The sequence below is a fragment of the Panthera pardus genome, unplaced genomic scaffold (genome assembly GCF_024362965.1).
Source record: "Panthera pardus isolate Hobbes unplaced genomic scaffold, ASM2436296v1 HiC_scaffold_25, whole genome shotgun sequence".
Classification (NCBI taxonomy): domain Eukaryota; kingdom Metazoa; phylum Chordata; class Mammalia; order Carnivora; family Felidae; genus Panthera; species Panthera pardus.
In genome coordinates this window covers 60,722,482-60,750,090 of record NW_026526821.1, presented here as the reverse complement: position 1 = coordinate 60,750,090, position 27,609 = coordinate 60,722,482, and the positions used below count along the sequence as shown (strand labels likewise).

At 38.1% G+C, this 27,609-nt stretch overlaps 1 protein-coding gene across 2 annotated transcripts in view; it reads right to left on the bottom strand.

Moving 5' to 3' along the window:
* The window catches only part of MGAT4A (alpha-1,3-mannosyl-glycoprotein 4-beta-N-acetylglucosaminyltransferase A), a 121,756-nt gene extending 94,409 nt beyond the window's left edge, over positions 1–27,347 (bottom strand). The window contains exons 1-2 of one of the 2 annotated variants that reach the window (XM_053890612.1): positions 27,231–27,347; positions 22,456–22,782 (exon numbers count right to left, since the gene is read on the bottom strand). In XM_053890612.1, the coding sequence (XP_053746587.1) occupies positions 22,456–22,549 (94 nt within the window). In that variant the 5' untranslated portion in view covers positions 22,550–22,782; positions 27,231–27,347. The remainder of the gene's footprint in view (positions 1–22,455; positions 22,783–27,230) is intronic. The other variant, XM_053890611.1, reaches the window with a different exon arrangement.
* Positions 27,348–27,609: the final 262 nt, after the last annotated feature.

Genomic DNA, 27,609 nt, shown 5'->3' with positions numbered 1-27,609 from the left:
TACACTAAAGTGTACAGGAAAGGCAAGGCTATGGCAAAGAGGGTCAGGGGAGGAACATTGTGAGAGTAAGAAACACAACACTTTTGGGGTACTAGTAAGTACTCAGGATGGTGACAACTTAGGAGATGAAGGTGAGCTAAACCCTGGAGACCAGTGAGATGTCAGAATTAGAAATGAGAGTTGTACACAAAACTGATCTGTCCTCACATCACACAAGCTTTCAGCAGCGTCCTCCATGACAGACCACTTTTCTCCTTCTTGAAACACTTCCCTCAATTGATTTCTTTGGGATTACAATGTCCTAACATTCTTCCTATTTCACCAACTGCTTCTCCTCTTCTACTTGACCTCAAAGATAGAGTTGACAGGGCTCAATCCTGTAAATTATCTCATCCATTCCTAGGACTTTAAATTTCATCTGCATGCTGATAATACTAAAATCTGTATCTCTAGCCTAAGCGTCTCAAATTTATCACAGAACTCTTGATGCCCATCTCTGCCATACCCCCCACACTAGGCTCTACCCGCACTGATTTTATGTTCCTTCAACATGCCAAGCGCATTCTTACCTCAGCACTTTCACACCTGGTATTCCTACTGCTAGGACTCCCTCTTCACTCTACTGCTTTGGCTTATCATTTAGGCCTCAACGAAACTGCCACCTACTCAGAAAGGCCTTCTCTGACTATCTGTATCTTAATAGCCTTCATTCCTACCTCTGGCATTCTCCATCACATTTGCTTATCTTAGTGTCAGTATTCACTGCTATCCAAAATAATCTAGTCTGTTCAGTTGCTCAAATATTATTGGGTAACTCTCTGCCTCCACCCTCAGCATCTCTATAAACAGGTGATATCCTTGCTGTCACAACGACTATCTTGTTTACCACTCTATCACCAGTGCCTAGTCGAACAGTACCTTGTATACACTCAATAAACACTAGCTAAATGAATGATTTAACTAAGCTAAAGAGAGCAAAAGGAGCAATATGAAGAAAGCTACTAACAAATCCAAGAACACAATGCCTGTAAAACCCTAATACCCTGTAACTGACATTTCCCTCACGATCTAATTCACTACCGTAGCAGTTTAACCACTAAGATAGTTTAGCATATTAACTTCTAGAGAGTCCACCAAAAGAACATAGAAAGAACAATTCACATGCAAGAAGAAACTTTCTTTAAGGAAGGTGACAGGATGACATCTTAGAGTGTCTTATTTCTCCTTTATCATCAATCTTGGTTTTCTGATAAGGAAACCCACGTTATCTTTACTCTTGTGTCCAATTGGTTCAGAAAGGGCAAAACTCATTTCCCTTGAGAAGAGAGTTCATTAACCTTCTAGAGCTTAATCAACACACTAAAAGAGAACTTCCTTTCATTATTGCTTCAACAAATGCTTGCCACCACCTCAGGAAATGTTTCCCCTCTCCTCACTCTTTATACTTCCTTCCTAAAGCACTGATTGCAATCCTGTGCTGGTTTCACATGTTTGATTCATACTCTGGATCATGCACTCTCTCAGGTACACAGGTTCACACTGATTCCGAATGATGGCTCGAGATCACTGAGCTATCACTTCCCAGCACAACTGAATCAGTTTCCCTGTTCTGTCCAAACATGGCCAATCACTGTCTATCACGGTCTTTCACTTTACTACATATTTCTTTGCTCAAGACAGTTCCAATTTACAACCATTACCCCACTGTAATTGTTAACAGCACTCCCTTTACTCTCAAGTGCCTCAGGCTGGACATTATATCATCACCCTAATTGCAGAGGAAATAAATAATGTCCATTGAAAATGTTATTTATGGTCACCCAACTGATTATGTGATCACTGAATAATCTGAAATTAATGAAAATCAACAATAAAATTCCTATTACTAGATACCAAGAACCAAGGGTACCCAAGCACTGAAAATGAGAAATACAATGTGGATGTTGAAGAGACTGATAACACAGAGGGTTTGATGTCATGTCCCAACCCTTACCTATGAAGTGTGTAAGGACAAAAAATTCACATCTGCCATGCCATGACCTAACCTCTAAAAGACAGGCTCTTGAATGAACAAGGATGAAAATGTTATATGCCCACTTTAGAATAACTTGGACCAGAATGTTGCTGGGAACTAGAGAACAGAATGGTATAAAAAGTGGCTATAGTGTGACATCAGCGAAAATGGTAGAGTAGGGATTTCTAGGGGATGTCCTTCCCCAGAAACACAAATGATGTGAGAAAAAAAATTCAAGATGTTTTTATGAATACAGAATAATGTTTGCATAGTACTAGTACATATATAGCATAAAGCTATTTGTGTAAACATTTTAAACACACACCTATATACAGACACACTTATACACACAATTTATATACATAAATCAATGTATAAAAACTGGATTAGAAGAGTACACAAACATGATATCTTTACCTTGATCAAGGTAGGGGGCAAAGGTGAAATACAGGTGTGGGGGGAGGGGAGACAGAATGAAAAGTGACTGCTAACAAGTACAGGGTTTTCTTCTGGGTTAACAAAAATGTTCTGGAATTAGTGGTGATGTTTGCACAACTTCATGAATATATTAAAACCACTGACTAGCATACTTTAAAATGGTTAGTTTTAGAGGCTCCTGGGTGGCTCAGTCAGTTAAGCATTTGACTCTTAATTTAGGCTCAGGTCATGATTTCACAGTTCGTGAGCTAAAGCCCCATATCAGGCTCTGTGCTGATAGTGTGGAACCTGCTTGGGATTCTCTCTCTCTTCCCCTCTCTCTCTCTGTTCCTCCCCCACTTGTGCGTACTCTCTCTCTAAATAAATAAGCCTAAAAAAATTAAAATGGTTAATTTTATGGTATTTGAATTGTATCTCAATTTTTTAAAAAGAGTATGTATCCTCTAAATTAACATAGGGAGAAAATGGAAAAATACTTAATTGATCCAAAATAAGCAAGAAAGGAATGAAAAAGGATGAATAATAAACACAGTTGACATAGTGGGCTTTGCTCAAAATATTAATAAAAAGATGAAATGAAAAAAATAGGTGGGAGATTTTAGGTAGGTCTGCCATGCTTTATTAATTAAAGGTGAAAAGATTGGAAGTAAGTACAAACAAACATCTAGAGAAAATACTTCTATATTACTCACTATATTTTTCTGTATACTTTTAAATTTTTAAAATGGGGAAGGGTGGGGTGGGGTAAGAAAATGGTCTCTGTCTTTAGGAAGTTGATTGTCTAGATTAAATCCTAGTTCAATTTTGCTGGCTACTAGCAATCACTGCTTATTCTTGTAAGTATTCATCGTCACAAAGTGTCTGTCCCCAAATGCCAAGTTCTGTAGTCAGCAATATCCACCTTCTTGTCCTTTAAAAAAGAAACAAAACCCTGTTTGCCTACATTTTGTCTTCTAGCACTTCTCCCAATCTTTAAAATTTCCCCATGATCATAAAAGTAGAATGAAAATTAAAATTAAAAACCATTAAAAAAAAGTCTCAAGAGAGCTAGAGTGACTTTTCCAAAATCAAGGAGGAAGGCTACAAGGGAAGCAAGGTGTCTAGATTCTTACTTCTCCCAAATGATGACAGTGCCATTATTCCTCAGGAAAAGAAAACCATGAAAAGCATCTTAAGAATTTAATAACCTCTACACCCACCCTGTCTTTCACTTCTGGAAAGAGACACAATCTTATTAATTCCAGAGTAAGGCTGGTCATTTGCAATCTCTGGAATTCTTTCTGGATCTCTCCATGACTTAATCCAAATAGTTAAACATCTCTTACAAGTCAAGAAGTCCACACATTCAATGATATATCTGACTCTCAACAGGACTCACTCATAGAAAATGGTTTCAAAGTAACTTAAGTTCCACACTGCAAACCTACATTTTCTAACTACCAATAAAAATTTTGCCTTAGGCTTACCTTAATCAACTTTGTTATAGATCAAAATATATACTCAAGCCTATGCACCCTCCCTCTGTGATTTCCTCAATGTCAAGATTATTTCAGTGAGCACAACTGACAATGGTCTGATTTTCACATCCATAATAAAAAGAGATACACACTAAATTTCAGACAGTCGTGGACAATGTGTTTTATTTTAACCAAAGTCACCAGATTTATAAGTATCCTCCTCTGAATCAAAGCAATAAAACCTAAATTCCTAAAGATTAATATTCTGTGTAATTACCTCTGGGTTGGGGGGCGGGGGGGAGTCACGCCATTCTAAACTCTAAACTCTTAAACACAATTTGCTAGGAAAACGTTTTAACAGCTCTACTCAGTGACAAAACAAAAATCCATCATGACTCAAGTTAACACAGACTTCTAGAAATACTGGCAACTAATAATACAGACATTTCAATTTAAAGATAACTTTGTTAGAGTATACAACAGATTGTTTGCAAAAGTTAAGTATCCTTTAACTAACGGTGAACTAACTTTTTAACCTAAAAACAATCAAGTAAAAATGGATTTTTGCTAAATTTATTAAAAATTGAAACCTCATCCTTTGAAAAGAATGTAACATAAATAGAGTTACAACAGACTCAAGTACTAGTGAAGGAAATACTGCTTTAGAAAAAGCACATGAAAAAGTCACATTAGGTAGCCAACAAAATGAGAATTCCACAAGTTCTTCTAAGGAGACTCCACTTAAGTAACACACTCAGGAGGTAGCTGGCTGTCTGTCTCTAAGATCTGCTTCTGGTGGTACAAGCATGGCATCAGACACACCTGGGCTCACGTCTTGTATTCTATCATTCTCCAGCCTCATAATGGATTGGGATTAAATAATTTACTGGCTGCCTGAATATCTCCACGTCAAATAGGGATTTAATATTCACCTACTTCCCTAGAGCTGTTGTGAAGACCAAATGAGATCGCGGATGCAAAACACGGTCGACAAATGGTATTCTTCATTGTTCCCAAATACCAACTCTGTACTTATTTTCAGTCATGAACTACAGGCTGATTTCTCCTGAAATGGCAGCAGTATAGGGCAATAACAGAGTTCTAATCAGTCTTATTATTTCTCTGCAAAATCATATGCAAACAAATAGGACCTTACCACTGATTAAGTGTAAAAAGTGGAGGGCAGGATAGGAAGGGTAAGAGATTTGGGGGAATATTGAAGAGCTACAAAAGAGGTAACTTGAGATAAATACAAATTAAGACAGGCAACAAAACCAGGAAACCACACCACAAGTTTTGGAGGTCAACTTTTCAAGCTTAACCTCAACTGGCATAATGAAAGAACAAGGTACCAGGAAAAATTCTGTCATGGCAGCAACCACTAGACATCCAGTTTAGGATTATTTTATTTCCTGGAACATTTACCTCCTTTTTCCATAACTCACACACAGGATTTGTGGGCAACTTTTTTTCTTTTTCTTTTTTTTTAAGTTTTGGTACTCTGAAATAGCAATCCAAGTGCCAACAGAAGTTTCTCTGCACAGACATTTGCCAGGACTAACAAAGAGGTAAATTCAAGTAACAACTGGCTGTTTGCCACAGTGAAGAAAGAGATAATCTAGCAGGCAAGCTCTTTTCCTCTCCCGTACAACTTTCCACATTCTCTTTTAAGTAACAAGTCCCAGACTGCCAGTTTCCCTGCAAAACTCCAATCCTATTGGAACTTCTCTTTAGAAAGCTGCAGTTCATCAACATAGAGCAAAGTTGGAGTGATCGATGAAACCTTACACAGAAGGGAAAGTAGGACACAGCAATGTGATCAGTTAAATAAGAAAAATCAACCAATGACCATTTCCTAAGAACAAGGGCAACATTTTTGTCCATCACTAAGTATCATGGGCACCCAAATTTTGGTCTCTAATACAGTTCCTACTGAAATGAACTAGAAGTCTTAAGATACAGCTAATTTCACATCTACTGATGAAGGTGGGGTGGGGATCAGGATGTGTCTAGAAGCATGGAATTAGGCTAAGAAAGCCTGGAATTAGGCTAAGAAAGCCTAATAAAGATGTCAGGGAGAGTTCTAAAGAGATAAAAGAAACAGCCTAAAAGGGCCTCCAGTGGACAAGTTGTGACAATGTGGACATTTGAAGAAAAAAAAATTACATTTAGTGGATATACACTTATTTGGTAAATAGTACTGAAAAAGAGAAAAATAAAATATTCAGAAACAGGTTGAAATGTGGAAAAGGTAAAGAAAAGAATATGGTTAATTTTCCCCCTCCCCCCAGAACATGGTTAATTTTTTATTGATTTAAATAAATAGAAGACTGTCAATATACTGGAGTATTTGTTTCCAGAGACATAAATTTCTATCTGTGTCTACAAAGAAATGAGCGGAAATTCTGTGCAAGACCAAAAGTTTTGAGGAAAAAAAACTGTAACAAGAACAAGGAGGGGAAAGGGGAATGATCAGAATAAGGTCATACAAAGAAATTTAGTTTAAAAAAAAAAATATTCCATGATCTGTCCTAAAATGATCAAACTCCTAGACTAATCCTTTATCTCAGAGGAAGAAAATTCTAGGCAGCCTTCTAATCACAAGATTCTAATAAGGCATGCTTAAATTTGTAATAATCTCTACCAGGACAGGGTAATGATAAGAGGACAATTAAGAATTTAATCCAGAGGAAAAATACCAGCATGGAATTACCAGCCTGGAAAAAAACGAAAATCTATATGAGCAATGGGAACTTAAGTGGCCTTATTAACCTAACAAATTAAGTTTAATTGCAAAAAAGGACCCAACTAGACAATAAGCAGTCCAGATTTAAATCATCTTGGGAGAAGCAACCAGGTCCCCTACTCCATTCAAGACTCAGTCAATAACCCTGATCATGTGTAACATGAGTGGTCTCAGCAGACAGTCACTTTTTTTTTCCCCCCAGGCTGGTGAGATTTCTAAAACCTCAGAAAGGTATAAATAAGAATTCCATAACCTTAGGGAGGTTCAGAAATAAAGAAATGTGTGAAGCCCATGGTACTGATGGTTCAGAAAAGTTTAAATATAAATATGGGAGGGGCACCTGGGTGGCTTGGCTCAGTCACTTGAACATCAGACTCTTGATTTTGGCTCAGGTCATGATCTCACAGTCATGGGATCCAGCCCTGCATTGGGCTCTATGCTGAGCATGGAGCCTGCATGAGATTCTGTCTCTTCCTCCCTCTGCCCCTCTCCCCAGCTCGTGCACTCTTTCTCAAGTTAGAAAGAAATATAAATAAATAAATAAATAAATAAATAAATAAATAAATAAAAATAAATATATGTATGTACGTATGTAAGTTTTGCAATATTTGTACTTTTTTGTCTGAGATGTCTGAAGTTCAAAAGAATCAGCTGTACTTTTAAGCAAAATTATGAGAAAAAAGATGTGTGCACGCACATGTATTAGTGTCATGTCATCACCTACCCAAAAAAATGTACCCAAGTCTAAAGAAATAGGATATATTATTAGAAGTAAAATTTAGGACAAAGTAATAAGACAATGGCCCTCTTTTATTTTTTAAGAGGTATTTTCTTTTTCTTTTTTTTTTTAATGTTTATTTATTTTTGAGAGACAGCGGAAGAGAGGGGATGGGGGTCAGAGAGTGTGGGAGACAGAGAATCCCAAGCAGGCTCCTTCCTCACTGTCAGTACAGAGCCTAATGCTGGGCTTGAACCCACAAACCACAAGATCATGACCCAAGCTGAAATCAAGAGTCAGACGCTTAACCAACTTAGCCACGCAGGTGCCCCAAAACAACGACCCTCTTCATCATCAACTCTTTCCTAGCTCTTCAGATCTCTCATCTCCTTCACCACCATCATACCTACTTCTGATCTAACAAAAGCTTCCAGTACCATCTTATTCCCCAGTCTCTTCCCATTTCCCTTCTACCCTTTATGCATAAGGTCAACACTTCTGGTCCTGAATAGGTCAAGTGTTACTGCCATTCAAGTCTTCTGCCACTTGTACATACCTGATTCAACCCAACATCTACCTTCTCTATTATCACAGGAAGTGCCTTTTTCCTATCAAATTCCTACTTATCTTTCAGACCAACTCAAATATAACTGTATTAAAAATGTTTTGTTTTGAGAGAGAGAGAGAGATGGAGAGCAAGCAGGGGAGGGGCAGAGAGATAGGGAGAGAGAGAATCCCAAGCAGGCACCACATTGTCAGCACAGAGCCCAACACTGGGCTTGAATCCACGAACCATGAGATCATGACCTGAGTCAAAACCAAGAGTCGGACGCTTAACTGACTAAGCCACCCAGGTGCCCCTCGAATACAACTTCTTAAAAGGTTTTCCACAACCCCTTATCAGAATAAACTGTTTCTACCTTGATGCTATCATAGCACAGGGTCCATACCTCCATGAGAGCAGAAATAACAATAGTACTTATTCTGAGTATTGGTCTGGTCCCTGAAACTAAGTTATTCCTTCATGGGGCAGGTTTTGTGTATTAATCATCCTTGCCTTCCTATCACTTGGGAAGGTTCAAGATGAGCAAACACAACATTCAGTAAATCCTGGGCAAGCAGAAAGCCTAAATGCAAACTGCAATAGAGAAATGAATCCAAGATTTGGTTCCTTCAGAGAAGTACCGTGAGAAAGGCTGTATCAGCAACTTCTAGGTAAAATGCCAAAAATATTAGGTACCAACACACACCAAGACATGTAGTGCTGAAATGTTCTCCTTCCAGAGTTTGTTACACAGATGTGACCACTTTGTGACAATTTATAGAGCTATATTCCTTCAATTATGCACTCTTTATATGTATGTTACACTTCAATTAAAACATTTACTTGAAGAAATAAAATTTCTCTGAAGACAGTAAGTATCGAAACCTGTTGAAATGAAGATCAATACACATGCCAACTCAGTGTCCCCTTGGCTAGAAAATTTTATCATATCGCCTAAACTGTGAGAAGGTAAAAAACCTGGCATGTGAATATTTATTACTTTTTAAACTGGAAAAATAAGAATACTGATTGCATTTGCTCTAAGTTACTTTATAGCTTCTTGTCAGAAAGGTATAGAATAAAGCTTCTTAAATATTGGCCTACCTTTTATCTTTAGGTTTTGAAACTAAATATTAACTTTAGTAGGCAAACAAAATATACTTTAGCAAAAGAGAGACAAAATCTACTTTTCCTGAATAAGTTATTCAAATCTAAATGGTAAACAAATCAACTCTACCTCTAGACCTTCATGTTTATATCACAGATGGCAACTACAGTTTTCTTCCAAAAAATTAAGTTCTTGATTTCTCATGGTTTGGATAAAAAATTAAAGCTAAAATTAAACTTAAGATTAAAAAAAAATCTATAAACTATATTTCCTTTACTGAAGGCCCAGCACAATGCCTGAGAGAAAACATTCACTTAAAATACTAAATGAATGCAGTAAAAACCTAAATGCCCCTAAAGAGGAGAGTGGTTGGATAAATTATGGTTATGGTACATCCACACAATGGAGTATTATAAAGTTGTGGGAAAAAAAACAACAAATAAACAAACTTTTTAAAAAAGCAAAAAACAAAAACAAAAAAAGAATGAGGACAATCTCCATGAACTGTTATGGAATAATCTCCAGGGCATGTTGCTCAAGTGGGAAGAGCAAAGCATAGAAGGGTACCTATAGTACACTTCCCATAACACAAGAAAGAAAAGGATATGAGGAAATATTCATGTACCGGCTCAATTTGTGCAACAAGAAATACAGAAAGGTTAAAACAAAATGAGATTGAATACCTTCAAGGGATAGATGGAACTGGGTAGAAGGAAGGGAAATGGAGTAGAAGGAATGACGAGTGGCATTTCTCTTAGGTGATCTTTTTTTACAGTTGAGTGTCAGAACCACGATGTTTCACATGTCCAAAATGTAAATGACTGCAAATAAACAGGAGTGGTACCCAAAATACAATATAAGCAGTAATAAATGTGCTCATGTGTATTATAAATGAATGGCATAACCACACTGAAAAGAAAGTGGCTAAGAAATAAGCTAGGTAACTTTGGAAAACAGCATTTCACTCTATACTTATAAGACAAAAAGTCCTATATGAAGATATGGTACCCCAACAGATTAATTTTTCACTTGGATATCGGTTAGAAATTCTGAAACTACTATCTTTATATACTGCAATTGAGCAAATAAGTAACTATATTGGGATACTAACAGCCTTTTTTTTCTTTTTTTTTACTGTTGGAGAAATGTAGAAACCAGAATGAACTGGATTAAAATCAGAAGGATTAGTATGAACTCATGTGTTGTTGTTGTTTTTAATATATGTGTAGACATACATATACTTTCTTGCACTGTCTACTTAGGGTATAAGTGGTGACACCATAGTAGGAATGAGCACACCAAGACTCCATTCTTTAAAGGAACTAGAGGGTCCTCCTTGAAGAAATGACTACTTCCAGGGCTGGGGCAGAGAAAATACAAGATAAACCTGGAGTATCTTATAGCACCAGAGAATCAAAAATTACTCAAAAAATGAATAAGAACTAGATAGAAGTGCTGGTTGCACAACACTGTGAATGCACTAAATGCCACTGAAGTGTTAATTTTAACATACTTTATATTTTATGTTATGTGAATTTCACCTCAATAAATTTGGAAAAAACAAGAGGGGCATGTTGAAGGCACAGAAGCCAACTTGAAGCTCCCAATGGCCACCTCTGCAACAATCTAAACACCAAAATAATTAATGATAATAATGTATTATAGCCCACAAAACACAATAAATATCAATGAGTCCATACTCATATCAAGATACAAGAAAGAAAGAAATGATGGAGAAGTGACACCTCTTCCTTTCAGCAGAGTTCCAATTACTAAATATAGAAGAAATGACAGAAATGGAAAATCACATTTGGCAAACACCACAGTAATAATTATTGCAGACAAAAATAATCAATGGATGTTAAAATTTGTGGGCAAAAGTATGATGAGAAACAGGATATCTGCTTAGTTTTAAAGAAGCCTCCACCAAATGCTTATTAATTACAAAGGAAAAAGAAAACAACAGTAACTTTACAGTGGAGAAGCCAGGCAGACACCAGTTTAACCAAGTGATCAGAGTTAACATAACCAGTGGTTAAGACATTTCAGCATCATGTACCTTGTGATATGATGCACTATGAAGGATACAATGTCACTTCTGTGGTATTCTTGCCAAAAATGCATTACCTCAATCTAATCATGAGAAATAATCAGACAAATTCAAAGGGCTATTTTTAAAAATAACTAGCCAGGGCTTCAAAAGTGCCAAGAACATAAAAGAAAAGACTAAGGTAACTTCCCATCAAGGCGGAGAGAGGAGACTAGAAAACATGACAACTGAATGCAATGTGGGATCCTGGACTGGATCCTAGGATAGAAGGGCATTAGGGTAAAAACTGGTGAAATTCCAATAAGGTTTGCAGATGTAATACTACTATATCAAAGTCAATTTGGGGTTTAGAACATTATACTCTGTGGTAATGTAGGTTGTTCATATTAGGGGGTATAAAGGAATTCTGCATACTATTTTTCAGATTTATTGTAAATCTAAAATTATTTCAAAATAAAAAGCTTAAAAAACAGTTATTATTGGGGCGCCTGGGTGGCTCAGTCGGTTAAGCGTCCGACTTCGGCTCAGGTCACGATCTCACGGTCTGTGAGTTCGAGCCCCGCGTCGGGCTCTGGGCTGATGGCTCAGAGCCTGGAGCCTGCTTCCGATTCTGTGTCTCCCTCTCTCTCTGCCCCTCCCCCGTTCATGCTCTGTCTCTGTCTCAAAAATTAAATAAACGTTAAAAAAAAATTTTTTTTAAAGTTATTATTCATCAGTTTACTGTTTATTTATTGTTTTTTAGCTATCTCCTTTTATCCCCACCCCCCCACACACACACACTAAAGCAGGGATTTTTCTCTGATACATTCAGTAATATAACCCAAACCTCTAATAGTGCCTGACAAACAGAAGGCACTCAACAAACACGATTATACAATTTTGATGAGCCAAAACTATGACAGTGTACTCCAAATCCTAGATTTTCTATTAATTTCCCTTATACCCTGTTTGAAATGAGCTTTCTTATTTTGTAAAGAAACACTTAAAAAATCTAAAAAATTTTATTTACTGCTTTTATTTGCAAGTAAGACTCATAGTTTTAAATAAAATGCTTTATTTAGCCTCCATAGTTTTACACCTAACAGGATAGGACATCTGATCTTATCATGCACCCAAGTCTCTATCTTGGATGCAGCATACTGAGAATACTGGAGCCCCTAAAGCCATTCCACTGCTAGTGAGGCAGTGGTTCCATGCCAGGAGACATCCTCAGGCTGCTGGGCCCCTCCCCTCACCAGTGCTCAGCTCCTAGAGTGGGGGTACCACTCAGAGAGAAACTTGTCATTGTCCTCACCCCCACCTCCAGAGCCCTGGCTCAGAAATTCTGCCTCGTGGAAAAGTGGGCCACAAAATAGATGGCTCCTAATCTTCTCCCAAAGGAACTACCTTCATTTGCAATAGAGAGCTGAGGAGTTTAAACTAAGAGCTGTCTCAAAAACAGCAAAGGTTGTGGTGAAGGGAACTGGGAAAATTGTGGATCTTAAGAAGATGGAACCTAGACTGTAGGCATTGGCGGCTAGTTTGCAAGAAAGAACTAGGAAAAGGGATAGCTAGGAGGAGCATTCCTGTGGTCACGACAAATAGAAAAATCACTGAACTCAGAAACATTTCTTTAAAGGAACCACAATTTGATTAGATTAGTTTGTAGCAGAATTTATGCTCCAGTGCACTACTGTAAACAGCAGAACAATCAGCCAGCAATTAGTGTGGTGGTCACTGAAAGAGTGGAAGAGAATCCTACCAGTAATAACAGTCATCTCAGGAAGACTGTGGCATACCCAAAACTGTGTCTCCCTGAGAAACAACACACAGACTCAACCTCGTGGGGGCGAGAGGGAAGATACACTAAAATAATCCAGTCAGTAACTAAACAAATAAATAAGCAAATAAACAAGCAAATAATAACAAGCCCTAAGGGTACAGGTGGGAGAGTATCCAGTGTTTCTACATTACCCAAGATGTCCAGTTTACAACAAAAAATTATGAGACATGCAAAGAAATACATAAATATGACCCATACACCAGAAAAAAAAGCAGGCAGAATAAGACATTCCCTGTCAGTATGACTCAATGTAGGATTTAACAGGTAAATATTTCAAAGCAGCCATCATAAATATGTCCACGGAACTAAAAGAAAACTTCACTAAACAAGGAAGGTAGGACCATGTTGCATCAAATAGAGTATCAATAAAGAAACAGAAATTTTAAGAAAGAACCAAATGCCAACTCTGAGGTTGAAAAGTACAATAACACAAATAAAAAATCCACTAGAGGCCTCAAAAGTAGATGTGAACTGGCAAAAGAAAGAATCAGCCAACTTGAAGACAGATCAGTAGAGATTATGTAAACTGAAGAAAGAGCAAAAAGGATGAAGAAAAATGAATAACCTCAGAGAAATTTGGAATACCATTAAGAATACCATCATAAAGTACTGGGAATACCAGGAGAGAGGAGAGAATGGTAAAAAATACATATATATTCAAAGAAAATGAGTGAATATCTCCCAAAGTTACTGAAAAACAGTAATCTACTCATCCAGGAAACAAGACCCAAAGACACATCATGGTAAACTGATAAAAGTCAAACATAAGACAATCTTAAAAACCACAAAGGAAAAATAATACATCACTGATAAAGGAACCCCAAGGAGATTAACAGCTAACTTTTCAGAATACTGGAGGCTAAAGGCAGTGGGATAACACAAAGCACTTCAAAACAAAACAAAAACCTTGTCAACCAGGACTGCTAAGTCCAGCAGAGTTTTATATAAAAAAAAATGACAGTAAGGGGCACCTGGGTGGCTCAGTCAGTTAAGTGTCCGACGTTGGCTCAGGTCATGATCTCACGGTTGCTGGGTCTGAGCCCTGCATCGGGCTCTGCGCTGACAGCCCAGAGCCTGGAGGCTGCCTCAAATTCTGTGTTTCCCTCTCTCTCTGACCCTCCCCTGCTTGCATTCTGTCTCTCTCGCTCTCTCTCAAAAATAAACATTTTAAAAAATTTAATAAAAACTAAAAATAAAAAACGGAGGTAAAATACACATATTCCAAGAGAAACAAAAATTGAAAACATTCATTGCTAGCAGACCTGCCTTACAAGAAATACTAAAGGAATTCATTAAGCTGAAAGCAAGTACTCCTAGACAGTAATTTAAATCCACACGAAGAGCACCAGTGATTACATAATTTTAACAGACACTGTTAAGGCATATTTTTTTCTTTCTCTTAAATGAGTTAAAAAAGAAATAGTAGGGGTGCCTGGGTGGCTGAGTTGGCTAAGTGTCCCACTTAGGCTCAGGTCATGATCCTATGGTTCATGAGTTCAAGTCCCACATTGGGCTCTGTGCTGACAGCTTAGAGCCTGAAGCCTGGTTCAGATTCTATCTCCCTCTCTCTCTGCCCCTCTCCCACTTGAACTCTCTCTCTCAAAAAATGAATTAACATTAAAATAAATAAATAAATAAATAAAAAGAAATAGTATATCGGGGAGCCTGGGTGGCTCAGTCAGTTAATTAAGCATGTGACTCTTGATTTTGGCTCAGGTCATGATCTCACAGATCTTGAGATAGAGCCCTGCGTCAGGCTCCGTGCTGACAGCATGGAGCTTGTTTGGGATTCTCTCTCCCTCTCTATCTGCCCCTCCCCTGCTCACACCCTCTCACTCTCAAAATAAATCAATAAACTTTTAAAAATATATAAAAAAATAAAATAAAATAAAAACAGTATAAAATGATATGCATATAACATATTGCTGAGTCTATGACACATGGAAATGTAATATACTTGCCAATAACAGAACAAAGGAGGTAAGTGAGAATAAAGCTGTAATGTGCTAAGAAAATAACAGATGGTAAAATAATAATACTGTATTGTTGGGTTTATAATATTGACAGATGTGAAGTGTACAACAACAACAACACAAAAGAGGGGGTAAAAGAGCCCTATATAGGAGTAACATTTCTATATATTACTGGAATTAAGTTAGTATAAATCTGAAACAGTTTCTCTTGAGACTGTATATGATAAACCCTAGAACCACCACTAAATTTTACTCAAAATAGAATGAAAAAAGTCATTAATGAAATTAAAATGCTACATTAGAAAACAATCAATGCAAAAAAAGTAAAGAAGAAAAAGAGGAACTAAAAAGATGTGAGACATATGAAAAACAAAATAATGGCAGAGGTGCCTGGATGACTTAGTTAAGCATCCGACCTCCTCACAGATTATCATCTCATGGTTTGTGAGTTAAAGCCCAATGTCAGGCTCTATGCTGACAGCTTGGAGCCTGGAGCCTGCTTCGGTTTCTGTATCTCCCTCTCTCTGCCCCTCCCCCCCACTCGTGCTCACTCACTCTCTCTGTCTCTCTCTCTCTTAAAAATAAATTTTTTAAAAAAACAAAAGGATAAAGCAAAACGATGGCAGATATAAATCAAACTATATCAGTAACAGTAAACACGGATGGATAAACTGCCCAATCAAAAGGTAGGGGCACCTGGATGGCTCAGTCAATTAAACATCTAACTCTTGATATCAGCTCAGGTCATGATCCCAGGATCATGGGATGGAGCCCATGTCAGGCTCAGCGCAGAGCATGGAGCCTGCTTGGGATTCCCCCTCTTTGCCCCTCCCCTGCTCATGCTCTCTCTAAAATAAATAAACTTAAAAAAAAAAAAAGACTCATTAAAAAAACCTAAAACAAAAGGTAGACATTGTCAGACTAGATCCAGAACATCATGATCCAATTATATATTGTTTACAGGAGACAAACTGTAGATTTAAAGACATAAATAGTTTAAAGTACAACAATGTAATAAGACAAAACATACAAGCAGAAACCACAGAAAAGCTGGAGTGGCCATAGTGATATCAGACAAAGCAGACTTTAAAACAAAAATGTTCCTAGAGATAAAGTGGGAATATATAATAATAAGTAAATAATATAAAATAAAACTAATATAAATATTTGAAAATAAGAGGCGCCTAAGTGGCTCACTCAGCATGATCTCACAGTTCATGGGTTCCAGCCTTGCATCAGACTGTGTTGACAGTTTGCAGCCTGGAGCCTATTTACAATTCTGTGTCTCCCTCTCTCTCTGCCCCTCCCCTACCCATGCTATCTCTCTCTCTCTCTCTCTCTCAAAATAAATAAACTTAAAAAAAATTTATTTAAAGGTAAAATAAAAAATATATGCACCTGATAACAGAACACCAAAATACATGCAGCAAAAACTAACAGAAATGAAGAGAGAAATAGATAATTCTACAATAGTTGGTGACTTCAATACTCTACTTTCAATAATGGATAGAACTAGATGGGAGGTCAACAAGGAAACAGAATGCTTGAATAGCACTATACAACAGCTGGACCTGACTGACATCTACAGAACATTCTACGCTACAACAACAGAATATACAATTTCAAGTGCACATGGAACATTCTAGAGGATAGACCATATGCTAGGTCATTTTTAAAAACCTAAATAAATTTAAAAGGATAGAAATAATATAAAGCATGTCTTCTGACCACAGTGGAATGGAATTAGGCACCAATAACAGAAAAATCTGGGACACTTACAAATATGAGAAAATTAAACTAGACTCTCAACAACCAACTGGTGAAAGAAAAAAAATTTAAAAAGAAATCAGAAATTACTTTGAAATGAATTAAAAGCAAGACATAACATACCAAAACTTATGGGATGCAACTAAAACAGTCCTTAGAAGGAAATTTATAGCTATAAATGTCCACATCATGAAAGAAAAAAGATCACAAATCAATAATCTTGCCTTCTAAAAAAAGTCTTACCTGCACTAAAGAAAGAAGAGCAAACTAAACCTAAAAGAAGCAGAAGAAAAGGATCAAGATTAGAGTAGAAAGTAATGAAACAAAGAATAAGTAGAGAAAATCAAGAAACCAAAAGCTGGTTCTTTAAAAGATCAACAAAATCAACACTTTTATATAGTTTGACCAAGAAAAAAAACCTAGAACTATTAGAAAAAGAAATAAAAGAGGGGCACTTCTACTGAGCTTATAAAAGTAGAAAGAATTACAAAGAAATATTATGAACTGTACACCAACAAATTAGATAGCTTAAACAAAATGGACAAATTCCTAGAACAATACAACCTACAGAAATTGACCAGAGAAGAAATACACAATCTGAAAAGACCTGTAACATGTGTGAGATTCTATCAGTCATCACAAAACTACCCACAAAAAAAAGCTCAAGCCCACATGACATCAGTGCGTAGTCCACCAAACGTTCAAAGAATACTTACCTTCCACAAATAAAAGAGAACACTTCTCAAATCTCCGTAAGATCAAGACACAGATGTCAGCTCTTACACCACTCCTATTTAACACTAAAATGGAGGTTCTAGCCAGACAATTAAACAGCACAAAGAAATAAAAGGCATCCAGACTAGAAAGAAAGAAAGAAAATTATTTCTATTCACAGATGGCATGATCTTGGACACAGAAACTCCTAAGGAATCCATTATTATAACTAATAAATAGGGGTGCCTGGGTGGCTCAGTTGGTTGAGCACCTGGCTTCGGCTCAGGTCATGATCTCACAGCTTATGGGTTCGAGCCCCGCATCAGGCTCTGTGCTGACAGCTCAGAGCCTGGAGCCTGCTTCAGATTCTGTGTCTCCCTCTCTCTCTGCACCTTCGCCACTTGCACTCTCTCTCTTTCAAAAATAAATATTAAAAAAAAAATTTTTTAAGGAATAAATAAGCTCACCAAGGTTGCAGGATACAAGATCAATATATAAAAATCAATGGTTTTTTCTATACACTTGACATGAAAATTGACAAGTAAAATTAAGAAAACTCCATTCAAAAAAAACAAAACAACTCTAAAATGCTATCAGAAAGTATACAATACCTAGGAATAAATTTAATAAAATCATAAAACTTACACTGTGGAATCATACACAAAAATTGTTGAAAAAAACTAAAGACCTAAATAAATGAAATCTTATGCTTTATGGACTGGAAGACCTAACTAACATTGCTAACATGGTAATACAACCCAATCTGATCTATAGATTCAGTGCAATCCTATCATAATCCCAGATGACTTCTTTATACAAACTGGTAAGTGGATGCTAAAATTCACATGGAATTGCAAAGGACCCAAAATAGCCAAAAAAATCCTGAAAAAGTATAGAGTAGCAGGGCTTACACTTCCCAATTTCAGAACTTACTACAATGCAACAATGATCAAGATAGTGTAGTACCAGCACAAGGAATATCAATGGAATAGAATTGAGAGTTCAGAAATAAATCCATACATCTATGATCAACTGATTTTTCAGTAAGAGTACCAAGACCATTCAATGGGAAAAACTACCCTTTGAAACAAAGCGTGATAGGACAACTGGATAGCCATGTGCAAAAGAATTAAGTTGGACCTTTACTTCATACCACACACAAAAATTGACTTAAAATGGATCAAAGGTCAAGACTCTAACAAGTAAAATAGCAGAATTTTCATTATCTTGGATTTGGTAATGAATTTTCAGATATGACACCAGAAGCATAAGCAAGAACAATAACAAAATAGACTGAACTTCATCAAAATTTAAAACTCTTGTGCTTCACAGGACACCATCAAGAATGTGAAAGACAACCCATGGAATGGGAGATAATATTTGCAAGTCATATATCTGATAAGGAAATTGTATCTAGAATATACAAAGAACTCTTACAAATTAATAAAAAGATAAATTACCCCTTTTTAATGTAAGCAAAGGATCTGAACTGACAATCTTCCAAAGAATATACACAAATTGTTCAAAGTATATTAAAAGATGTTGGACATCATTAGTCATCAGAGAAATGCAAATCAAAAGCACAATAAAATACCATCTCCCTACCGCTAGGATGAGAATCAAAAAGCCAGATAGGGGCGCCTGGGTGGCTCAGTCAGTTAAGCGTCTGACTCTTGATTTCGGCTCAGGTCATGATCTCATGGTTTGTGAGATGGAGCCCAGCATCAGGCTCTGTACTGACAGCAAGGGGCCTGCTTAGGATTCTCTCTCTGCCCCTCCACCAATCATGCTCTCACTCTCCCTCTCTCAAAATAAATAAATATTCTTTTTAAAAAGCCCGATAATAAGGGTTGTCAAGAATGTGAAGAAATTGGGACCCTCACACCCTATTGGAAGGAATGCATAATGGCCCAGCTGCTATGGAAAACAGTCTGGCAGCTCCTCAAATGATTAAATATATAGAATTATTACATGATCCAGCAATTCCACTCCTAGGCAAATACCAACAAAAGTGAAAACATATGTCCATGCAGAAACATGTACATGAATGTTATATATGGAGATACAGACTGCTTGTTTGGTCTTCCCCAATTTCTGGATTGTTCCTGGCCAAAGGAGAAAGTTCATTAGGAGAACCCCAGCTACAAGTGGGATGTGTAATAACTCTAGTCCCACTCTCACAACTTCTTAAAACTTTCCCAACCCGTCCATTCCATGTAATTAGAATTCTGCCGCATTTTTAGGTAGGAATTCTGCATACCCTGCAGACCAAAGTCCATCTTTCCTCAGGCTGAGTTCCTAACATTCTCCCAAATTTATACCAATCCCACTGACCAGCTCATGTATTCTTCCAAGTGTTGAATGAAGACCTGTGAAAAAATATGATAGGAACTGCACTGCATTTACCAACTAAACTTTGACAGTCTAGGAGTCCTATGTGCCAATCAAACTGAGTGTTTCATAATTCCAAGACACAAATACTTTATGCCACTTTAGAACTTTGTGGTTACACATAGAACTCCCTCCACCTGATATGCCCACTGTCTACTACTCTTCCCAGCATCACCTTCATATTTATTATTCCTCTGTGAAATGACTCAAGAATTAGTAGCCTCTGTCTCTGTTCTTCTGGGCAGCAGACCAGTAGCTAAGAGCATAATCTCTGGAATCAGCATGATTGAGTTCAAACTTCACTCTTCCACTTAAATGTATGACCTTGGCAGGTTTCTTAACCACTCTGCCTTGGTTTTCTCATCTTTTGAAAGGGTGTATAATTCTTCCCAGGGTCATTATAAGGATTAAATGAAATCATACATAACATGTAATATGCTTCCCCAGCACTTCTATTACTTGTATCTCAATCTATTGATGGTATCATATTTGTGTACCTGCATCTTCCCCTAGAAGTCCCTGAGTTTAGAGGTGTTAAATTTCTTATTTCTTTTCATATTCATAGCATTTAATACAGTGCTAGGCAGGATAGGTAGCTATGAAAGGGACCAATGAGTGAATGAAAAATAAAAACTACTAGCCCAGCAAAGTCAGTGATAATGGAAACTGTGCTTTCAATATAAAAATCAGAGCACATGGTTTATGAGTAAACTAGAATCGAGTATCTGGAATGAGGCCTGCTCTGGAAAATCCAGGCTATCTGACCACCAGAATGATCTAGAAAGTATCCAAATGTTCAGCAGCTAAACTATTATATAAATGATAACATTAAAACACAAAGGATTTTACATAACCATAACAGGAGTCCTCTATTGACACCTGAAAAAGTACGGACAAAACACTAAGAAAAACAGAGCAGAAGAGTATGCATGGAAGGATTACAGAGATGTTCAAAGAAAGATAATCAAAGACAACAGATTGTGTATCTAATACCACAGTTGAAAGAATCTTTATATTTTTAAATTTTTTATTCCAAAGACAACTTAATACAAAAAGAAAATAATGCTTACAATGCCTTTACCTAAGAAACAAGATGAATGAAATGGAGATTCCAAAAATTTTAATCCTTTAAATAAGACACAGTAAGAAGGGTCAAGTTTCTCCATTACTATAACTCTGACTAGATAAGTTTCCTGATAAGAAAAAAATCCATATGTTCTCCTATGGTCAATTCTCTTATTTCATAAGTAAACTTTTAAGGCCAGTAATCTGTTTTGTTCATGTCTGGGACAATTAACAGTTTGATTAAATTAACTAGTTAAAGTTCTTCCTAAGTATGTCTTCTTATGATACAATTAAAAAATGACATCTAAAATGTATATATTTGTCCACAAAGAATAAAGGTCTTCAGCAAGTTTTTCATCAATTTTTACCCCCAATAGTTCCTCTCAAAATTACAGCCCAACTCAGAAAAGGGAACTAATATACTTGCTCAAAGAACAGATCATATTTTTCACTTTAATCAGTTTACTTTATAATACATACTCACACAGATATATACACATGTATATATACATATCTATATATACACCAGAGGAAAATTAAATAATGAATCCACCTTTTCAGTTATCCTCACACAAGTTAATAAAATACTGCCAGCAATAGGACTCTCAAAGAACCTGGTGGTGATGACTACTCTAACTTGATTCTAACAAACCAAATACATACCTCCATCCTTCTTTGACATCAACAATCCTTAGCTTAACATGAGGAATGGAGACAAGTAAAAAATGTGGGTGGGAATTTACTCCAAATATTTTCTCTTCAAAAAAGCAAAGAAAGGCTAGGTGCCTGGGTGGCTCACTCAGTTGAGCCTCCGACTTCAGCTCAGGTCATGATCCAGCTAGCAGGTTGTGAGTTCAAGTCCCACATCAGGCTGGGGCTCCCTGTTGTTAGTGCAGGACCCACTTCGGATCCTCTGTCCCCCTCTCTCTGACCCTCTTCCTTTCATGCTCCCCCACATTCAGGCATACTCTCTCTCTCTCTCTCTCTCAAAAAAAAAAAATAAACATAAAAAAAAAAAAAGCAAAGAAAGGCATTATCCCTGAATATCACTGAACAAATATCCTTCCTTAAAAGCACAGTTCAAAAGTCTGAACACAATAAACTTAAAACTTGTTTCTAATTTTTGAATAAGAATTTATCCTCACCCACTTCATAAATTCTCTTGCCCAAAAAGCAATCTGTCAACACATGTAGTTTAAATCATTAACTACACAGCACCAAATCATTAGTATAATCAGCATGTAAATTTCATGAAGGCACTGATTGTGTCCTTTTAAGTACTTTATACAACATCCAGTACAAGGAAGCTTATTAAACATTTATGATGTTTAATAAAAATAAAATGCCAAAACAAAAGTCTTTATTATTCAACTTGGCTGTCATGTATAATATAACCACTGATCAGTATCCATTTCTCCAAGTGTAATTATAAGAAATCGAAAACAAACCCCATTCAAATTAGAAATTCTCCATCTCCTCTGTCCAAGAACATGGTTTCATTGCTGTGTCAGAAATAAACTAGCAGGCCACCAGCAGAGAACATAAAACATACAGATTGTTGGGGTATTTAACCTAAGCATTTAAGCACCATCTACAAAGCAAAAAGCCTACTACATTTCATGCACTTTTTTGGAGATATTTTCCTTACCTTTCCCATTTTGCCACGTGGTATACCAAGATAAAGTAAGGAACGAAGTGATAAATGCTAAAACAGTAGCTACAGTTCCATTTCGGAGCCTCATCTCATTTCACCATCACAATGGTTCATATGTTTATGATGGTAACCAAAACTGTTTTCTTTTAATGGTGAAGTCAACTGAATCCAGTACTCCTGGCTCTGGGCCAATAAAAACAATCAATAAGAGAGGTTCATTTCAGATGCTCTGCAGAACAAGACTAGCAGCAACACCATTCATAATTGCTATTCAGGATGGTCTTCAGTCTTCATAGGCTGATGTCTCAGGCTTCTTTCTTCCTATTGAGGGAAAAAAAAGAAAGAAAAACTTGTTCAATAATGCAAAATATTAGTTTCTTCATTTATTATTCACCATTATAAACAGACTTTTGGTTGGGCTAAACTCTACCTACAAAGATTATCCTCACATCTAAACAACTCATTTAATATACTAGAATTATGTGGTTTTTCTCCTCCAGAAAAGAAAGTAATGGTTCGGGGCGCCTGGGTGGCTCAGTTGGTTAAGCATCTGACTTCAGCTCAGGTCATGATCTTGTGGTTCTTGAGTTCAAGCCCTGGGTCGGGCTCTGTGCTAACAGCCTGGAACCTGGAGCCTGCTTTACATTCTGTGTCTCCCTCTCTCTCTCTGCCCCTCCCCCATTCATGCTCACTCTCGCTCTCTCTCTCTCAAGAATAAACATTAATTTTTTTTAATTAAAAAAAAAAAAGAAAGTAATGGTTCATTATTTAAAGGGGGAAGTTATGAGACTTGTTAAACAAATAGTAAGCCAAAGATTCCAAGCTGGTAACTCCAAAGATCACACAACAGTTCTAAGTAGCATAACTGTCGCTCTCCTTAGATTTCCTATTGCAAAGTAATAGTTAACATTTTAAAAATATTAAGAAAAAACGACAGACTACAATATGCAAACATCAAAAAAACCTGAGCTCTAGATACAGCAACATCATTACTTATATGACTTCCAGTGTGCACTTATCTAGGCCTTGAAGTTTCATCCATAAAGTGAGAAAAAAGCCCCTCCTGGCTCCTCCTCTAGGACACACATAATGTTATAAATAACAGGTTACAGTTATTACTGCTATTTATCATAATCATGAAATAAGTGTAGTTTTTCCAGTAACTAACCTACTCCTAAGGTGTAAATTGGGAATACTCAGGCATTTAGAAAATGCAGCAACCAACCAGCGCACTGTATCACCTAGGACCATCAGTTAGCATTGTTTTAACTCAGAAAATCTGGAGATCACCACCCATCTAACAAAGCTGTTGAGAAAATCAAATTAAATCAAGTCCTTATAAGCACTTACGCATATCACCCAGCACTTAATAGGTTCTCCATAAAAGTTAACTATGTAAAAATAAAAACAAACAAACAAACAAAACACTGCAGCCAGCCACTGGTTTAGTCTACTCTACGCACAGCCAGTGTCATTCCCTTGGGAGCATGTCAGGCACTCTAAGATGTGCATTGATTCCCAGTGGCCTCAAAGGGACCACAAGATGCACTTGGAAATATACTAAGGCATACTCTAGTGGGTTGAGTTAATGCACCTCCAAAAATGCCGAACAAGCCCAAGGGACAATTTCCTCAGCAAGAAAGTATGGCTGATTAAAGTGGCCATTTGTAGGCAATTCAGAAACTACCATCTGAGCTACTTTGTAAAACTGAACATTACTAGAAATCTCCACTGGTCTAGAGCATAGTACTAATGGTATCAATGATAAGACACTACAACTCACCAAGTGTTTCCTATGCATCTATTATATGCTTTAAATCTTCACAAAACCCTATGAGGGAGGCATTTTTTTAACTGAAGTATAATTGACACACACAAGGTTATACTGTTTCAGGTTTAATGAGACAGGCATTACTAACCCTATTTTACACACAAGAGAAATGAACTCAGAGAAAGAACCCTAATTTGTAGGACTCCAAAGTTCAAGCTCTGACCTACCACCCTTTCCCTCTCAAACTAGGTGACCAGCAGCTTGGAAGAATGAAGAGAAGGGCTGGGGACACTCAAAGTCTAGAGACCCTTCCTGAGGCATTATCTTTAACTGTGTGAATTTAAAATATTTTCTATACTATAACAAATATTGATCTATTATGAAAAAAGATGAAAATTTCATAGGAAATTTCCAAATTTAAAACCTGAAACTTTAAAAGAATTTCTCACTTCCTGTAACCTTTGGCTAAGCACCCCTCCCCCCATCCCACATACACACCCAGCATGCCTTTTAACTTTCCTTGGCCAGTAGATCTCTCACTATAGTATAATATTCTAGAAGCACTGAACTCTACTTCCTTGCTTCCTATTACTATCTGAAAACAAGGAACTCCAAAGGTATTCTCACAAGTTATCAGTATTTTTTAAAACCAAAGTTATTCACCTTCTATAGTTAAGACAAATGAACGTCAAACACACCCACATTTAGTGGTTTAGAACTTAAAACCTTCGTGGCATTATCTTATATCAGTAAGCACACAATGAGTTCTGATTATAAAAAGAGATATGATAACTCAGTGAATTATATAACGTAGAATTATAATCCTGGTGTGACATTATATAAAAATGCATATAACTTTCTGTTGTTATATACTTAGCCCTACCCCTACTTCAGGAAGGATTTTGTCCTGGTAAAAGATCTAAAAATATACAGGTTATTAAACATCCAATTAATAATTATGGGGAAGTAAAGAAAGAATCCTAAAATAAAGGATATTTTTAAATAGTTTTATTAAATACAAAGTAAGCCCATATGATAAAACTCAGTATAAATACGTAGAGACAGTAAAAGTAAATGACTTCTAAAATCAAAGTAGACTACAGATATACTATTAATAACGTGTGAAAAATATATGGAATATTAAATATTTGATCCAGGAAGCTATTAAGCTCTGGTTTGAAGAAGATACTTATCAATTCTACTAACAAATAAGACCTGAAATTCTGCAGGAGAAATGTAAGAGCATTTTACTCAGTAGGAATGTAGTCATACATTTTAATTAGAGTTTCCACACCAACGAAGTTTAACTGCACAGTGTAAGTGAAGACTCCACAAAAACAAAACTAATGATCTCCACGGTCTTCAACCAGAAGAGGCAGTCACAGGCTGGACAGCCAAGAGCCCTATGAATTGACCAACTGCCTAAGGCAAGAAACAAAGTGACGCCTATTCTTTATCGATGTCCACATTTGCAAAAATGGTAATCTAACACCTTAATCTCTGAGATTATTACTTAACACATCTGAATCTTGAAAAACAAAAAAGGAAGTGGCTAAAATTACTAATATCTTCTTCACCCTGACAAAGATGAATGGAACTTCAAACTCTAGATCTCAAACTGAAAAGTCTGTTTTAGTTAACTTCCCTTTAAGGGCTGCAGTCCTGTATTTTATTATGAGATACAAGAAACTGTATTTTAAAGTGTTCTCTTAAATATTCACTATGTTTTATGGCTGAGAACACTTTGCTGAACACTTGGCATATTCCCTAATAATCCCACAGACAGGACAGAGGTGCCTGAGGAATGAAAGGCAGAAGCATGAAATCCATAATGCTTCTATATAACTATAACCTATATAACTTTATACACAGTATTATGGAAAAATTAATTTATTTTAAATTTATAAAATGATTAATATTTTTCATCAATACAGCTTACATAATTTCATCATCCAGTGCGTTTTCAGATTTACAAGTGTGGGCTAAAGAAACCTCTGCCATGATAACCTGTTAATAAAACTATTTTTTTAACATTCAGAAAGACCAAACCAAAAAACGCATTATTGATTCTAAATTTAGGTTCTAAATTCCAACGAACGTTGTTGTCATTATTTTTTATGAGAATTCGTCCGACGGCAAAAGCACAACAGCAAGATACATGGGAAGCATTAAAAACATATATTATGTCTGCTTATATTTCGCAGTTCGGATTGTAAGCAATGAATGGGCTCCAGAGAAACACACGCTTCGAGAAATAAAAGCGGGCGCGCAAGTGGTATGACTGCCAGCTCATAAAACACGCCTTGGAGGTGTCACCTGGTACACTCTGTGCAATCACCCAGACCCAACCTAAGGGTCCCACTTGCAGCTTCCTCCTTCAGGGGGAACTGGGGCCTGAGGGGATGGGGGTACTCTTTCATACCGGACCCCCGCATCTTCACTTTGTAGAAATATTCAGTACGACAGCTGCACGCCTCCTCCGCCACGGCGGGAGCAGCCCTTGCCTCAGTGCCCGGGACCTCCTGGCCCCCGCCTCACCTGCCCCTGGCCGGCGAAGGCGCCGACTCCGGGACCGGTGTGGGCCCTGGGACTGCCGGGTCCCGCGGGCAACTCTCCCTTCTCCCCAGTACCCCCCAAGCCCACACTTTCCTCCACTTTGCCCCAAAGTCAACGAGCCCCGCCGCGCCGGGAAACGCACCAGGCGCCCTGCCGGCCACCGGGAGAGAGCACGGCACCGAGGGTCTGTAGCAGAGGCAGCGGTGGCGCGGGGCTGACCGCGCGGCCAGGGCGTCCCGGCCCGCGCCCCGCCCCGAGGCCCAGCCCGCGCCCGGAGCCGGCCCCGCAGCAGCCTGAGACGCGCGAGCTCCGGGTCGGGCCGCGGCGCGGGCGGCTCCGTTACCAGCAGGTGGATCTTCCGCGACCCCAGCGTCTCAGAGCCCAGAAACCGGCACCGCCCCTCCATCCCGCGCCCCTCCGCGCAGCCGCCCTGCGCCCCTACCTCGAGGCAGCCCGTGCGCCGCCGCCGCCACAAGCCGCGAGCCGCAAGCCCCTCACCCGCCGCTGGCGCTGCCAGTCCTGCCGCGGCCGCCGCCAAGGCTGCTGTGGCCGCCGCTGCCGCCGCCGCCGCTGCCGGGCGCCCCGCCTCCCCAGCGCGACTCCGCCCCCGCCGCTGGAGCGCCGCGGCCGCCCCGCCCCTCGGCCCCGCCCGCGACCCCGCCAGCCATTGGCCGCCGGTGCTGCGCGCCCTCCACTGAGCGCCCCCGCGCGGCCGAGCTGCTCGCATCAGTGGCCCGCCTGGCTGTCATTTAGGGGCGCCGTCTCGCAGCCCATATAATTCTCCTGAGATCCTTTTCTCCCCCTTCATTTAATGTCACGGC